Source organism: Propithecus coquereli, unplaced genomic scaffold, assembly GCF_000956105.1.
Source record: "Propithecus coquereli isolate 6110/MARCELLA unplaced genomic scaffold, Pcoq_1.0 Scaffold34, whole genome shotgun sequence".
NCBI lineage: Eukaryota > Metazoa > Chordata > Mammalia > Primates > Indriidae > Propithecus > Propithecus coquereli.
In genome coordinates this window covers 3,026,971-3,043,508 of record NW_012149063.1, presented here as the reverse complement: position 1 = coordinate 3,043,508, position 16,538 = coordinate 3,026,971, and the positions used below count along the sequence as shown (strand labels likewise).

General features: G+C 41.3%; 1 protein-coding gene across 1 annotated transcript; it reads right to left on the bottom strand.

The window, feature by feature from the left end:
* Positions 1–313: 313 nt before the first annotated feature.
* On the bottom strand, positions 314–12,736 carry LOC105815540 (kelch-like protein 23). The gene is made up of 3 exons (XM_012650718.1): positions 11,524–12,736; positions 7,383–7,535; positions 314–708 (listed from the first exon to the last, which is right to left on the bottom strand). Exons 1-3 carry the CDS (start codon positions 12,734–12,736, stop codon positions 398–400), a joined length of 1,677 nt encoding a protein of 558 aa, XP_012506172.1. The 3' UTR covers positions 314–397.
* Positions 12,737–16,538: the final 3,802 nt, after the last annotated feature.

Sequence of the window (16,538 nt, the reverse complement as noted above, 5' to 3'; positions counted from 1 at the left end):
CTCTTTAAATTTCAAATTCCTGCTAGTTAATGGCTCTTAAGAGACATTTCATTCCATAGAATGATTCTGACCTATCCCCAGTGTTGATGCTACTAGGAGGAAAAGACTCATTACAAAAGTATTTCACATTTTACCAAGTGTCAAATATTCAATATCACCTTTGAAAAGCAGAGATTATAGGGGTTAACCCCGCTTATTCAATTATACATATACATAAGATTTTTCTTGCCCATTAATCACTGGGTTTGGGAGTAGAGTGGGGTTAGGAATTAAAATCTACTGATCCCCCGTCATGTGTCAGATCACAATAACAAGTAAGGAACTCCAAACCCTACATTCCATTTTTTTCTCACTATACTCCGAAACAGTGATTACCTGGTCATTTCTGCAGATTCAATCAGACATTATACACACAAACACATCCGTGAGACCGCATGGCACTTGGGAGATTGCCCACTATTTCCCACTTATTAAGGTCTGGATCGTATTTCTCAATGCTCTGAAGATATGTTCCCTTGGAATAGGAGTATCCTCCAGTGACATAAATACATCCATTCATGATGACAGCACCGCACTCCATCCTCCTTTCCATCATGGGAGCTATCTCTCTCCATTCATTTTGTTCAGGGTCATAGCATTCTGTGATTGTAGTTTGTCCACCGACTAGATAGAGCTTATTTTCAAATGGAACTGAGCACAATCCATATTCTTTTAAAAAGAAAAAAAAAAAGAGCAATTTTTTAGGATAACAAATAAAGAAGATACCATAGTGTGGCAATGTAATAATCCTTTACAACTTAACACACAAAAATAGAGTAGTGGTGACATTTTAATTGTGGCACACACTACTGCAATACTGAGGCTTAAAATCCATCCCGTCACCTGATTCAAATCACCTGTTCCTGCCACACTCCCATTATCCCTCAGCTCATCCTTAAGCTGGCTTTGCAAGATGCCAGGGAGGAACTCATCCCACAGACCACCACTCTTCTGGGAATTTCCCAACACAGAAACCTTTTATTTGACACCTATCTGTTAAGATGGTAGCAGTAGAGTCCTTCTTCTAGGAAGACATACTAGGAAAGTTGGTGTAGGTTCCTTCAGATCCTGGCAGCTATCCCTGTAACCAGTGGCAGACAGTCTGTCTTGTCTGCTGCCACAGGTGCCACACAGGATGGCCTCGCTTGCTTCTCTCACACTACTGGTCCAGCTATGGACATAGGAAGTTAGAGAAACACACACCCAGATTTGTGGGGTATGAGAGTCTATTACCCTCAGAAGCTGGGCAAGGTGCCCCCGGCAGAGGGCTGCTGTGTGGGATCTGGGTCCTAGGGCTGGACGTCTGTATCTAGGGGCCCCCTTCCTAGACTGTTTTAGTGTTTCCCATTTTATTCATCTCCTCCTCCACATCCAAATTTGTTGGCTCTTCAAGGCACAAGGATGTTTCACAACTCTACTTCCTCTCCCTTCTTCCCATGGCTGTGATGATGGTGAGGCAAGTGCGGTGCTTAAGATGCAAAATGTAGGGAAGCACAACTCTCCAAATCACTCTCTGAGCGACTCCTTAAATTCTGTGCCTCGAACGTCTCACTGGCCTCATCCTAGTCCCAGTCCTATTTCTTCCACATTCCCACTTTTTTTTTTTTTTTTTGAGACAGAGTCTCACTGTGTTGCCCGGGCTAGAGTGCCATGGTGTCATCCTAGCTCACAGCAACCTCAAACTCCTGGGCTCAAGCGATCCTCCTGCCTCAGCCTCCCAAGTAGCTGGGACTACAGGCATGTGCCACCATGCCCGGCTAATTTTTTCTATATATTTTTAGTTGTCCAATTAATTTCTTTCTAATTTTAGTAGAGACGGGGTCTCGCTCTTGCTCAGGCTGGTTTCGAACTCCTGAGCTCAAACAATCCGCCCGCCTCGGCCTCCCAGAGTGCTAGGATTACAGGCGTGAGCCACCGCGCCCGGCCCACATTCCCACTTTAACATCACTTCTAGCCTAATAATTCATTCTCTGGGAATGTCAGTCATAAAATTACACTCAAATACTTCTAGCTGCAGTCCTGAAGGAAGAGGAGGATTTGTCTGTGGCACTTACAACAAATAAATAAAGATTTAACTGGCTGTTGCTGAGCAGTTCCTTCTGCCTTGAAGTTTCTCCTTTTCCCAGGTCTATGCAGGACTGCTTTCTTCTTGTCACTCAGATCTTATCTTACTGTCACCTCTTCAGAGGGCCTTCCTTGACATCCAACCTGAAGTGGCCAGTGAGGGATGCCTACACATCATCCTATTTTAATTCTCTCCATAGCACTTCTCATTATCTGGGATGTTCCTTGTTTAATAAATGTCTGTCAGATCAATGAATGATTTATACCTTGTACCCTTCTTGAGCCCCAATGTGTGCCCACACTATCATGTGGAAGAAAATTTTAGGCCGGGTGTGGTGGCTCACGCCTGTAATCCTAGCACTCTGGGAGGCCGAGGCAGGTGGATCGCTCGAGATCAGGAGTTCGAGACCAGCCTGAACAAGAGCGAGACCCTGTCTCTACTAAAAAATAGAAAGAAATGGCCCAGGAGTTTGAGGTTGCTGTGAGCTAGGCTGATGCCACGGCACTCTAGTGGGGGCAACAGAGCCAGACTCTGTCTCAAAAAAAAAAAAAGGAAGAAAATTTTATAACCAAGCCCTTCTTTAGAAAGAATGTACAATCAGAAATGTGATTTCCTCTTTAAGAGTAGAAGACAACTTCTTATCAGTAAAATTCTTGCTACCTAGATTGGGTGGTTTTGTTTTTTTGCTTTTTGTTTTGATACAGAGTCTCACTCTGTTGCCTGGACTAGAATGCCATGGCATCAGCCTAGATCATCACAACCTCAAACTCCCTGGGCTCAAGCGATCCTCCTACCTCAGCGTCCCGAGTAGCTGGGACTACAGGCACCACCACGCCTGGCCCCATTACTGGTTTTCAAGGCTAAGGAAAGTTTCAGAAGAGGGCATCTTTGCTTTGACTTCACATATTGTTCTCAAGTTTCAATTCAATTTAAATATTTTCAATTATTCAAAGAAATAATTCTCCTACCTCTTAAAAACTCATTTATTTGATTTCCAGTTATATATATGTAGAATTTTTACAGGAGTTAGTTGTTTTAAGTACTTGTGAAACACTGTTTATATAAATTATATGAATTATTCCATCAATGGTTATTGTGAAAATTAAGGGTGGTTCAAAATGTTATCAGTTGGTATAAGTGATTCAACAATGAGCCTGCTAGGCTATTCTTAAGTTATTCAAAGTTCACCAAAAAATCCTCAATTTGTGATTCTTAAGAAAGGTATCTCAGTCTTCCTATAGCAGTAAAAATGTTTAAAATAAAGTGATTCCTGATTCTTTTTCCTGTTACCCAAATACAACCCAATGTTCTGTTGCTGTTGATAGGAACTTTCCCTTCCTCAGCTGTAACTGCGTTTTTTGTCAGTCAATTCCTCTAAGCTACTAAGGCCATGGGACTGTGTCTTATTTACTGTGCTCCTAGCACTGTGTACAGAATATGCATAGGAAGTGCTCAGCAAATATTGTTAGACATATGAATGGTGAACAAATGAGTGATCAAGCATGGGAATGACACGATCTGTCACAGCGCCAAGAGTTTACACACAATATTAAAATAAACACATGGCAGTTGTATTCAGTGTTAACATGAGTGATATGAACAAAGAGATAGAGGGATTCAGAAATAATCATGACATCCATTGGAACTGATTTTGATTTTTTTCCCTAAGACTGTTCTCATTGAAAGGACTTATAAAGCTTATGTGGTCCAACTTCCTTATTTTACTGGAAAGTAAGGCCCAAGAGCTTAAGCCACTGTATAGGCAAGTAAATAAATGGCAGATCGAGGAGAGAGCTCTCTCTCCCATCCAAGCAAACAACTCCTAGATCTCTATATTTAGCTACATCCCTCCTCCTGAGCAGCAGACCCACATTTCCCATTGCTTGCTGGACAGCTCTTTTGGGTTCTCCAACTAGTCCTTCACCCTCAGCTTCAAAACTGAGCTCATCTCCTCCCCTCTTCTCCTTCCCCATTGGCTCCTCTTTCAGTACCCTTCATCCTCCCAGGCAACTAGCTGGAGACCCTGGGATGACTGTCAACTCCTTCTTCTCCCTCATCACCTGTATCCAATCAGCCAAGGAAGCAACCAGCTGTTGAATCAGCCAAGGAACCAACCTCACATCTGCCCCTCTTTTTCTTTTCCTACCACTTCTTCAGGATTTCAGCACTCCTCATCTGGCTGATTATTAATACAGCAATCTTAGCAGATCTCCTTGCCTTTTGTTTTTCTCCCAATCTTTTCTAAAAGGGGTTCTCTTCTTGTTTTTTTTTTGGAGACAGAGTCTTGCTAGAGTGCAGTGGCATCATCAGAACTCACTGCAACCTCAAACTCCTGGGCTCAAGCCTCCTGCCTCAGCCTCCCAAGTAGCTGGGACTATAGGCACGGGCCACCATGTCCAGCTAATTTTTTCTGCCTACCCATAATCATAACTACCTACCCATGGAAACATTCTAAGAGTGCCAGATTTCCCTTAATTAGACTTAAGCTCTCTCTGTTCTCAAGTTCAACAGCATTTCTTTGTGTATTACAGAACTTACCAAAGATTCTTCTGTATTCCCATTATTTATGTATATTTGCTACTAGATTCTGAGTTCCTGTGGCAGTAGAGACTAGCACTTAGTCATCTTTGCATCTTACATAATTACCAGAATACTACCTTTCCCAATATAGGGTCTCAATAATGTCACCTTGAATTTAATGAAACAATAACCCCATGTTTTTCAATTATACAAGGATACCCTGTTGAAGGAGTTAAGATAAAAGATAACATTTATAATAACTTTAAAAAATAATAGTAGTCATTTCTTCTTAGTCTAACTATGTATCTATATAAGGTCAACTCAAGACTGACATTTTACATTCCTTAAGAGGTGCTGGTAAAGTGCCAAAGAAGCATACCTTGCTATATATAATTCAATGGATGCAGATGCAAATGCCTTCAAGAGCTTAAGGAGATAATAGACTAGCTGAGTGAAGCAGGCCAGGGGTAAGAAAAACAACAGCACAGGCCCCCTAAGTCTGTGATGTGATGAGAATTGGAGGGATGGTGGTGAAATGGAGCATACAAACCTTATCTAACAGGAACAGCTACAACCTGGCTCCAGTGATTGTTGCCTGGAATATGTCCAAGGCTGCCAGATATTCCAATTTTTCTATAGGCCAGAAATCATGATTTTTATTTGAAATCTCCTAAATTTTATATAGTGTTAACAAGCCAGTTAAAAAATATTTTAAGCACTGTGAAAGCTAAGCAGAGCATTATCATGCAAGATGCGAATTTGATACCTGTTTTTTACATTTTGTCAGGAAAAAGTCCAATGTTAATCAAAACTTTACAAGTGGCATTATATGTTCCCATTGATTTATACTGTAGTTTAATATTGATTTTGGACTGATTTTCTATTTTCCATGGCTTTTAATACTTTGGATTAAGTCACACTGCCTTTTAGAGTCTTTTCAAGTAGTCAATAAGCTATATGCAATTTGAATATGTCATGGGACATTAATTTTTAAGGGAATCCTTTATGAAATATATATTAAATTTATAATATAAATAACTGCCCTCTAATTTGTTAATCTGACTTTTCATGCATTGGATTTTCTTTGTAAACACAAGTCTGTCCACAAAACGGGCAGAGTAATATTTAACTCATAAGGTTAACATGAGGTTCAAATGAGTTAATAGTGAAGCTGGTAAGAGCCTGAGCTCCAAGCCAGACTGTCTGGGATTGAACCTCACTTCTAACAAGCAATAGCCGGCTGACCTTCAGCAATTTATTTAATTTCTCTGCCTCAGTGGCCTATAAAATGAGATAATAACAGTACCTAGCTCACAGAATTATTGTGAGGTTTAAATAAATTAATACATGTAAAATTATTGAAATAGTTAGTGCCTGGTACATACTTACTGAATAGATGCTAGCTATTACTCAATATGAGCTGTTATGATTACTTATGTTATAACTTCAGTGATCACAACAGAGAGTCTGGGATGGCACATGTGGGCTACCAGGAGGCAGGCAGAAGCCTATGCCCTCCATGATGTCTTCGGAGCCAGGGCAGCCTGTGGCTGAAGTTTCTTCTTACACAAAGCCTGTGGCATATGGAGATGTAGCACCAGATTCAGGTGTGCTCCACCTGAACCATAAGATGAGACAGATGATGTATGGGCTGGAAGTAGCTGCAGTGGTCAAAAGCAGGAGAGCGTCCCTTAAGAAGAGGCAGATTGCTTAGCGGTTACAGCACAGGTTGAAGAATTCAGACTGCCAGAACGTGAATTCTGGTTCACTACTTTCAAACTGTGTGACCTTGGGAAAGTTACTTATCCTTTCTAAGTCTCCATTTCCAAATATGTAAAATGGTGATAAACAATACCTAGTCATAGAGCTATAATGAGAATTTAAGGTCATTTTACATACAATGTGCTTAGCCAGTGCCTGACCTATGGTAAGTGCTCAAGAAGATTCCCTATTACTTTTACTCTCAGACAGTTCAGGTTTGTGAATTTCAACTACCCTCTTCAGTGACCCACATGGAATCCTGATGCTCAATGGAAAATGATTCAAAGTAATACGGTGATATGATGATATGAATCTTTCCTAATGAAAAAAACTTAAAACATACGGCATAACTGTAACAGGCTAAAATCTGTACTCCCACCCTAAGCTCTTCACAAAGAAAAGTCAAAGAACAAAAGACATCAAAGAAGGCAGGCTGATCCATGGGCAGACAACATTGTTCTCCTTATGGTTAAGGAGAGGCCAAGATAGGGCTCTGCACGTCATAGGACTGAGTGCTTAATAGTAATTGAAATCCAGAAAGAACAAGCTTCTAAAAGAGGAAATAATCTCTAGCTGAACTCCAATCACCAGGTACTCTTCCCATTTGATAGGGAGATCAGTGCTTTTTAACTATTTATAAAAAGTGTGTTTTATATAATGCATGTAGTAAATGAAAGAAAGCACATAACAAAGGAAAAGGAAACACAAAAAGGAACCTAAGTGAAAAAAAACTTTAAAAGAAACTACCATCTTTAACCACATAGTCTTAAAATGTGCATTGTGTAAAGACATAGGGGAAAATATTTGCAGATGAGATCTAACTGAAATCTAATCATGATTATCGCTAGATGGATATATGAATATTTTGAGCCTTTTAATTATACCCATGTGTAGACTACTATAAAATTAGCATTCTATTTCCAGCCCATTTTTTAGCCATCCCTTATACTGATAAACTGCATCACAACATATCCTCGCTGAGATAGTATTTTGTTACCTGGATGTGGACTGGAGGTGATAAGGCTCCATTCGTTGATATCTGAATTGTAGCTCTGGACCTTGTCATAGGTGCAGCTTCCTCTGTAGCCGCAGTGGCCACCAATGACATAGATAATTTCATGTAAGACACAAGCAGTAGCATTTCCCACACCTGTGTGTTAATTAAAATCATATCTTTAGATTGATTTTCATTCTTTTTTGCAATGAATACTGAGCTAAGTTTATTATTGTTTTTGTTATCATTGATGGTAAATGCAAGGTATTGTGCTAGGTACTATGAGGGATAAAAAAGGAAAGCTCCTTGTGCTATTTTAAAAGAGGGTGAGACATGCATACAAATACAGTCATGCACCACCATAACAATGACGTTTCGGTCAACTGCAGACCACATATATGATGGTGGTCCCATAAGGTTTGATGGAGCTAAAAAATTCCTATCACCTAGTGACATCATCATAGTTGTTATAAAAACAGCTCAAAGTACTACTCACGTGTTTGTGGTGATGCTGGTGTAAATAAACCTACTCCTCAAGAAGAGCCTCAGGCAGGTCCTTCAAGAGGCATTCCAGAAGAAGGCATTGTTATTATAGGAGATGACAGCTCCATACATGTTATTGCCCCTAAAGACCTTCCAGTGGGACAAGATGTGGAGGTGAAGGACAGTGATACTGATGATCCTGACCCTGTGTAGGCCTAGGCTAATGGTGTTAGTTTTAACAAAGAGTTTAAAAAGTAAAAAAATATTTTTTTTAAATAGAAAAAAGCTTATAGAATAAGGATATAAAGAAAATATTTGTATATGCTTGTACAATGTGTTTGTGTTTTAAGCTAAGTGTTAAAAGAGTTAAAAAGTTTTTTAAAAAACGTAAAAGTTTATAAAGTAAAAAGTTATAGTAAGCTAAGGTTAATTTATTATTGAAGAAAGAATTTTTTTTGGTAAAAAGTCTATAGCAATATACAGTAATGTCCTAGGCCTTCACATTCACTCACCACTAACTGACTCACCCAGAGCAACTTCCAGCCTTACAAGTGCCATTCATGGTTAGTGTACTATACAGTTGTACCATTTTTTTATCTTTTATACCATATTTTTACTGTACCTTTTCTATGTTTAGATATATGAATATTTACCATTGTGTTATAATTGTCTACAGTATTCAGTACAGGTTTGTAGCCCAGGAGCAATAGGCTATACCATCTAGGTTTATGTAAGTATATTCCATGATGTTCACACAATGATGAAATCGCCTAATGACGCATTTCTGAAAATGTACCCCCCCATGTTGTTAAGCAAACCACTTCTGTAATTAGAACACAAGGTCTAGAATAGAAAAAGTACCATAAATAAAGGAAAAAGGAATGACTGTGACTGGTCAGAGCAGAGAGACAATGCTTTTAACTGTGGAAATCACAGGAGGGGTTGGCAGAATTTGACCCCAACCTTGGTAGGTAGGACTTTGGCAGGTAGAAGTGAAAGGAAGACATTCTAGGCAGAGGGATAGGCCAGTGCATAGGCTTACTGGACAATGTCAAATAGCCCAGGTTGACCAGGGCAGGTGGCACATTGTTGCGTGGGAATTAAGGATGGCATGGTTTAAGTTGAAGCCACATAGCAAAGGATACTGATGCCCAACTAAGAATCTGGACTTAATTCAGTGAGATTTTTTTAAGGTTTTTAAACAGAGAAAGGGAGGGGAGGAGGAAAGGAGTTAGAAAGATCTAGGTACTGGCCCAGTTGAGGAGTAGCGAAGGCCTGATTTAGATGGGGTATGGAGGGAAGAGCACAGAGGCAAGAGACAGAGCTAAAACAGATAGTCCTTGATGAATGACAGAGTCAGAGACAAACCAGACTGATGCTGTGGTTCTGAGCTGGGAAAACTAGGAAACACGGATGCCACAGAAAGTAAGGAGGAGGAAATGGGTTCAGCAGGGGAAGACAAAGAGAGGAAGAAAGATGATGAGACTCATTTTAGTTGAAAAGTTGGTTTTGTCTTTCCACCAACTTTTACTTAGCACTGTTATGTGTGGGATGCACATAAATGAATCTTCTTGTTCATTTCTACTCCAAAATAAAAGTGGGTTTTTTATGAAAAAAAAATTTAGTAGTTCCTACACAGCCAAGTATTTATTTCTTCCCTGTACATCACATCCCTAGACCAAAAAAGGAAATGAATTTGAAATTTGACTCTATCCAAATTAAGTTCTCACTACCAGGGAAAGCTGCTAGTTCACTTCATGACAACAAAACAAACTGAGAAAAATGTTATCCTTTCTACAGAAAAATGGGAAACTAAAAGTTCAGCATGAGTCTAACCATCAGAACAAATACTAGTCAAAACTGCATATAACTGACAAAAAGTGTTACCCCTCCCTTGGATGACTAGATATAAATAAGAATCAAAGATTCAAGTTACAAGTATAAAACTAGAATTTCAGACCCAGCTGGGAGGTGGGGAGACCTTTGGGGCATGAGGGTCTCCTATTCCACTCAAAGCTAAGGCAAGAACACATATGGCTTTCTTTCACAGTAGATACATTTTCTTTTCAGCAAGCACTGTTTCAAATGTAATTTTGTAAAATTTCAGTAAAGTAATAAATTTCCATCCTCAAAGAAATATACTCTCAAAACCACTGATAACCACTGTTATCTCATTATCAAGAAACAGAAGCAGAAATGTATCCAGGTTTAGAATAGCAGCTAAAATATTACTTTCCTTGTTTCTTTTTCAGGAGAAAAGTCGGGACATTTGGAACCATCCTGAAGTGGGTAAGCAGCGGTCAAGTTCTGGCAAACCCAAAAACCAAAGCAGCAATAGCAACAGGCTTTAAGCTACCTTCTCCCACCCTACTAGCTATAGCTGAACCTGTGGGCATGTATGAGAGTGGTCATGATTTAGTATGAAAGATATTTCTGCCCATCAAAGCTGACATGTTCTTCTATAATGATGTTCATGACAATTATGTGTAACATTTACTGAATGCTTATTCTGTCAGATGTTCTAAGCACTTCACAAGCATAATGTCACTCCTCTCAGTGACCTTAGGCTAGGTAATATTAACATCTTCATTGTACAGATGGCAAAACTGGGGCACAGTGAGATTAAATAATTTATCCAAACTTACCAGCAAGTAAGTGGATTTGGACCCAAGCAGTTTAGCTCCAGAAGCAGTGTGCCTGATCACAAGACCATTCTGCCTCTCAGCTTCCTGCTTGTCATCCAAGAATCATACCAGGTCAGATTTCCAGACCAGGTCAAATTCCCACACCCTCACTAGCATTAAAAAAGAAACAGAAAGGCCTGGGAAGAATCATTTGGGACAAAATTTGGTAACAACCTACCAGCTGCTTTTGTACAACTCTCCAGCACCAAAGAATAAATATAACAAAATAAGATTCCAGTTTAACTTTTTTTCCAGTGGGAGAGGAGAGCAAGGCTAATATATCACCAAATACAGAAGAAAATACAGTGTTTATCAGACAGATAACTGACATCCAGTAGTGTGCCTGGCTCTGTGGGCCACATGAGGGAGGGTATGGTGTCTGCCCATGTGCTTTAAGTTATGAGACAAGACTGAATTACAAAATGCAGAGGTTATTTGTTTCTAGTTCTTGAGAGAATGTACTTTTTTACATTATGTAGGGAACAAACCTTCCAAGGTTTTAATGAAGGACCTCTTGAAAGATGATCAGTGTATTGTGAGAGGAAAAAATTTGAATAGTTAAAAGCAGAAATGAAAAGGGTTCAATTTTAAAAGCAAGAAAAAAATTAAAACATGAACTACTAAAACTATCCAGATTTATCTCTTCATTTATCCTTTGACTTAAGTATAAATTCTTATGACTTGAAGCAAGATCTAGAATAAGATCTAGAGTTAGGCTGTAAAGTAGAATGATATACTGTTTCCTTATATAAATATTTCTTTTCTATTAGAGTAGCATACTCTAATCACATAACTCTGAGACAAGTTGAAGACTATGCTATGCTATGTTTTTACTTGGAACATTCTGTGCAATATTGGTTGTGTAATCCACTATAGTTGCTAGATAGTATCCCAAAGTGATAAATTCAAGAGATATGAGACTGCTGGCCTAACCCTAGACACCTAAAACATACAGAATAAACACAGTCTGCACTTACCTTTAATCATGTTTGCAATAGGAATCCATTTCTCTTTTAATGGATCATAGAATTCAGCCTCTTCTGCTGGAGCCCCTTTTCTGTAACCACCTAAAGCATAGACACAGCCACCCAATGTGACTGCACAGTGGTAATACCTGGCACTGAGCATTGGCAAACCTTCTGTCCATTCATCACTTTCACTGTTATAGATCCACACTGTGTCAAGAGCTTCTATGTTATCTGTCCTGTAGCCCCCAGTTACATAGATGTTGGGTCCTAAACATGTAACACCGTAGCTCTCCCTGGTATAATCTGGTATTTCTGCACCCTGAATCCAAACATTTGTCAAAGGATCCCATATGTGAACCTCTGATAAAGGATGCCAGTAATACCCTCCAATGATATACATTGTAGCTGTGGACCTCTGGGAAATCTCTTTATGCATGGGATTCAAGGCATTGTATATTAGAGAGCGTATCTTATTTTCAGTTAGTAGGCAGCTTCTTTGAAGGCCTAAAGCTGTTTTTAAATACACTGGATCTATATCTATGTTGATATAGCTTAGTAGATTATATAGGCATTCAATTCGATTTTCTATATCATGAGCAGTCCACTTAATAACTGGCTCTATGATAGCTTCTTCTTTCCAAACACTGAGATTCTTTCTGGACAAGATAAAGAGAAACTTTTCCAGGCTGATTTCCAGAAATTCTTCTTGTTGCCATACTTCCTTAAACCTTGAACACAAAATTCTTCGAGATTCCTTCTCTAATTCTGGACACACATGAAATTCTGCAAAGGAGTGCATTCCAATACAATTATCAATATCCAAGTGTCTTACCAAAAACTGCTCACAAGCCTTCTTTACTGAAAGGAACTGTAGCAGATCTGCTGCCTCAAGCAGGCTTTGAACATTTCTTTTAGTTATTTCAATTTGGGAGGTGTATGCATAATTTACAAGGCCTTCCAGAATATCATGGTGGATGCCAGAGAGTTTTATTTTATCTTTAAATTTTTCTTTCATGTCAGCTGTGAACATTGCCTTAAAATAATTGCTGCAAGCAGCTAAAACAGCTCGGTGACAATGGAAGATTATGCCTGAAGGACACTGAAGGGTAATATCAGTAAATAATCCATCCAAGTAAAATGTTCTGAATGCATCCAGAAAATCCACTGGATGTGTCGAATCCTTGAAAATATAAATATAATCTTCTTGTCCTTTTAGAGCCATGGCTGCAATAAACATGAAATAATAAACATGTTTCAATTTTGCACATAATCAATGCTAAATATTCCAATCATTCTAATGATTGACTAGCATCGGATGCACCCCAAAGCTAGGCTAAGTTCAGCATTCTAAGTAACAAATGAAAAATGTGGATGGACTGTTTCATAATTTATATGGTGGTCAATTGAAATTCAGGGTAGCTCGGAGCCTGAAATGAGGCCCCCAGATTTCGCAGTAGTCCTTTTGAGAATACTGATTTGCTAACCCATTCACCCAGTCTCCGCAGTCTGCCCTGGCCTGGCGATCTAAGAGGAGATCCCACACCAGAGAAGCCAAGTGTCCCAGGGGTCACCCCACACGAGGCCGGCCCTTGGCCGCCTCAGCTCAGCCCGGCCCCAATTCAACCTTTTCCCCTAGCTCCGTCTCCCTTTCAAATCACATCGAAATGCCAAGAAAGGATGACTGAAATATAAGTGGGCAAGAAGAAATCTCGGAAAAGGGTAATCTCGTGCCTTTTAGGTTAAGCGAGGAGATAAAGCAAAGCGGACCGGCCTGGCGCAGCCCCTCCAGCCGCGCCTCCTCCCCCACGCCCGCTGCAGAGGTTTCCGCGCGACCCGCGCCAGGGCCCCTATCCCACGTTCCCGCCCGGAGACTGCCCCGCCCCGGGGCCTGGCGCGGGCTCGATTCGAGGGTGCCGCGTGCCGCCCGTCGGGCCCGGTGCCCACAGCCCTCGCCGGGCACCAGCGCAGGTGTGGGGAGAGCACCACAGGCGGCCCCGCGCGCCGCGTTTGGCCCGGCCCGGCGCCCGCGCGGCCATTGTCTGTGCTCTTCTGCCGCGAGCGGGCTCCAGAGGCGGCGCGGCCTCGCCCTCCCGCGCCTGGCCCCGCTCGCTCCCCGCCGGCTGGCCTCGGACGGCGGGTCCGCACAGCACCTACCTCCGGCTGAAGCTCCGGGACGCGGTGCTGGCCCGCGGGCTAGCAGCGAGCGGGAGCGGGGGCGCCGCCGGACCCTCTGACCATCTTTGGAAGAGGCGCGGCGGAGGCTGCCTGCTAGTGCAGCTCCAGCCCACAAGCGGCTCCTATTTTGGTGTCCCGGCTGCTCCCCCACCTCCACCCGAACAGCCCCCCGTACAGCCTGGGCGCCGGGCCACTCGCGGGAACTCCCCCATCGCCCGGCCGCGCTGCGAGCGGGGCAGGGAGGGCGGGCGCGCGGCTGCGGCCCCTCCCCGGCGGTTCCCCCCGCAGCAGGTGGGACGGCTTCCCTGCAGAGACCGCCCGCTCCGCTGGCTTTCCCCCCTTTCCTTGGTTCTCTCTCTCCCTCTCTCACACACACTCTCAAGCGTCTTCTCTTAGGTAAACTCTTGAGTCCCAAATTAAGACCATATATGGCTGTGTATGCACTTTTTCCTCTGCCTCAGTAGCTCTCACCACCCCAGGCCCTAACGGTGAGGGGAGATAGAAAAGTGTTGAGAGCATGTGGCAAAACTAAAGTTCTGGGACTGGAGTTGCCTTCAAAATGCCAGAAGTAGCCTCCCTTTCCCACAAACGCCATGCCACCCCCAGCAGAACACTCAGGAAGGAGCCTTTGGGGCTGACTGGCACATCACGGGTTAACCAGCTTTGAGGAAAACTGGGGTCAGCCAGGGCTAGGATTCGGGTTACTTAATTTAGAGCGCAGGAGCGGCAAGGAGCAGCCTCCAGCCTTTTTGATGACAATCCATTCACATAAAAATGTTCATATGCTATACCAGAAAGTTCATTTTCTTGTTCCAACAAAAGCCAATATCAAATATTTTCATATATCATTCATTTCTTTTTTTAGATAAAAAATTAAAATTGCTAATCTTCTCTTTTAGTATATGTGCTGCTGAAGCGAGCACAGATTTGTTAGCAAGATTTTATTAAGTGCCTTATGAGAGCCTGATAGCGCTAGGCACTAGTAATAGAGTTTTGAAAGATGGTCCATACTTTTCATGGACCTTACAGTCTAGCCACCTTAAGGGAGGAAGGTGGTCAGGTCGAAAACACCAGAGCCCCAATGTGTTTCTCAGAGTATGGTCTAAGAAACAGAATATACAGATGGACAATGGCCAGTTTCTCAGAGTACAGTTTCTCTGAGAAACAAAATATACAGATGGACAATGGCCAGACATTACATGACAACATAACTCTGAACCACATAAGAAGCCAAACCACAACCGTTGCAGCAACTGGACAAGAAGAGGAAGTGGTCGACCATTTCTACCTTCCCTACTTTTACCTCTATTTCCATCTCAGCACCAACCTGAGACAGCCAAATATGTTCCCCAAAACAATCACATAAAATACCCTCCACTTCTAGTAGCCCACCTCTAGCTTTCCCATGCCAACAACCTGCAGTCAGGGCATACCTGGGCTTTTCTTTTTTTCACTTCCATAAACCTTTCCCATTCCCCTGCCTGTCTTTGAGTCTCTGCCAAAGGCAAGTGATGGAGACTGACTCCCTTGCTATAGCATGCTCTGAATAAATAGCATGTTTGTTCTTCTCTGGGCGGTTTCAGTTTAATTCCACATATCAGACCATCTTAATTGAATTACATGGAATGCTGCTTATGCAGCACCCCACAAAACTACCATCCCCCAGATTTCTCTGGAGTGGGGACCTAGGAATCTACATTCTAATCAAGGCAGCAGGTGATTCTCATGCACAGTTAAGAAAATGTGTGTTGGACCCAAAATGGAAAAAAAAAAATGAAAGGTTTAACATCCCAACATCTGGTAAACAGTTTAGTAGAAAAGGAAAGCATATGAGATTTAACTTCAGGCTTAAGGTTCAGCTCTGCCACGTTATCTAACATATAGCCTTCAAAACTTACTAAACTTCTCTAATCCTTAGTTTTCTGATCTGTAAGATATAGACAATATCAATACTTTCTCAAGCTAACATAAAGTTATTGGAAAGATAAAATAAAATTACTAATGTGAAAGCACTTAGGATTTGGTATATAAATGTTAGCTATTATAATAAAAGGATATTTACACTTAATTCTCCATTACAACCTCAATTTGGAAGTTAATATCTTATTATTCTTCAAAAATTATGAACTTGGTCGGGCGTGGTGGCTCACACCTGTAATCCTAGCACTCTGGGAGGCCAAGGCTGGCGGATCGTTTGAGCTCAGGAATTTGAGACCAGCCTGAGCAAGAGCAAGATCCCATCTCTACTAAAAAAAATAGAAAGAAGTTATCTGGACAACTAAAAATACATAGAGAAAACATTAGCCGGGCATGGTGGCGCATGCCTGTAGTCCCAGGTACTTGGGAGGCTGAGGCAGAAGGATTGCTTAAGCCCAGGAGTTTGAGGTTGCTGTGGGCTAGGCTGATGCCACGGCACTCTAGCCAGGGCAACAGAGTGAGAGTCTGTCTCAAAAAAAAAAAAAAAAAATTATAAACTTTGTAGTTAATTGTAATTATAGACAGTTTGCCCTTCTTAACTGATAATGATGCTATTGTCAGTGTTGCCATTCAAGGATGCAATTGTGACTGATTTAAGGAGCATTCTTTCTATTAAATATTTTTGTCACCGAAGTGTACAGATGGCTATTTTTGTAGCTATAGTTACTGTTTGCCAAGTTTGTGCATAGAAAATATTATAGGCTCTATGTAATTTAGAGCAAGGGCTTTTAGAATCATAACTACATGTAATAATAAATGATTTTTGAATAATAGAATTCACTATATTGTCACTTGTACTGTTATTTCAGATTGCTGCATGAACCAATTAAAACATTTGCTTCCACTGCCTGATGTTCCTTGGCTGTGAATTA

Bases quoted from the DNA above. Each gene is read 5' to 3' on its own strand.
- LOC105815540 (XM_012650718.1), bottom strand. From the start codon at position 12,736: ATGGCTCTAAAAGGACAAGAAGATTATATTTATATTTTCAAGGATTCG. The intron at 7,536-11,523 runs GTAAGTGCAGAC...ATTAACACACAG, and splicing joins TATTGCAAACATGATTAAAG to GTGTGGGAAATGCTACTGCT. The intron at 709-7,382 runs GTAACAAAATAC...TCTTTTTAAAAG, and splicing joins CACCTCCAGTCCACATCCAG to AATATGGATTGTGCTCAGTT.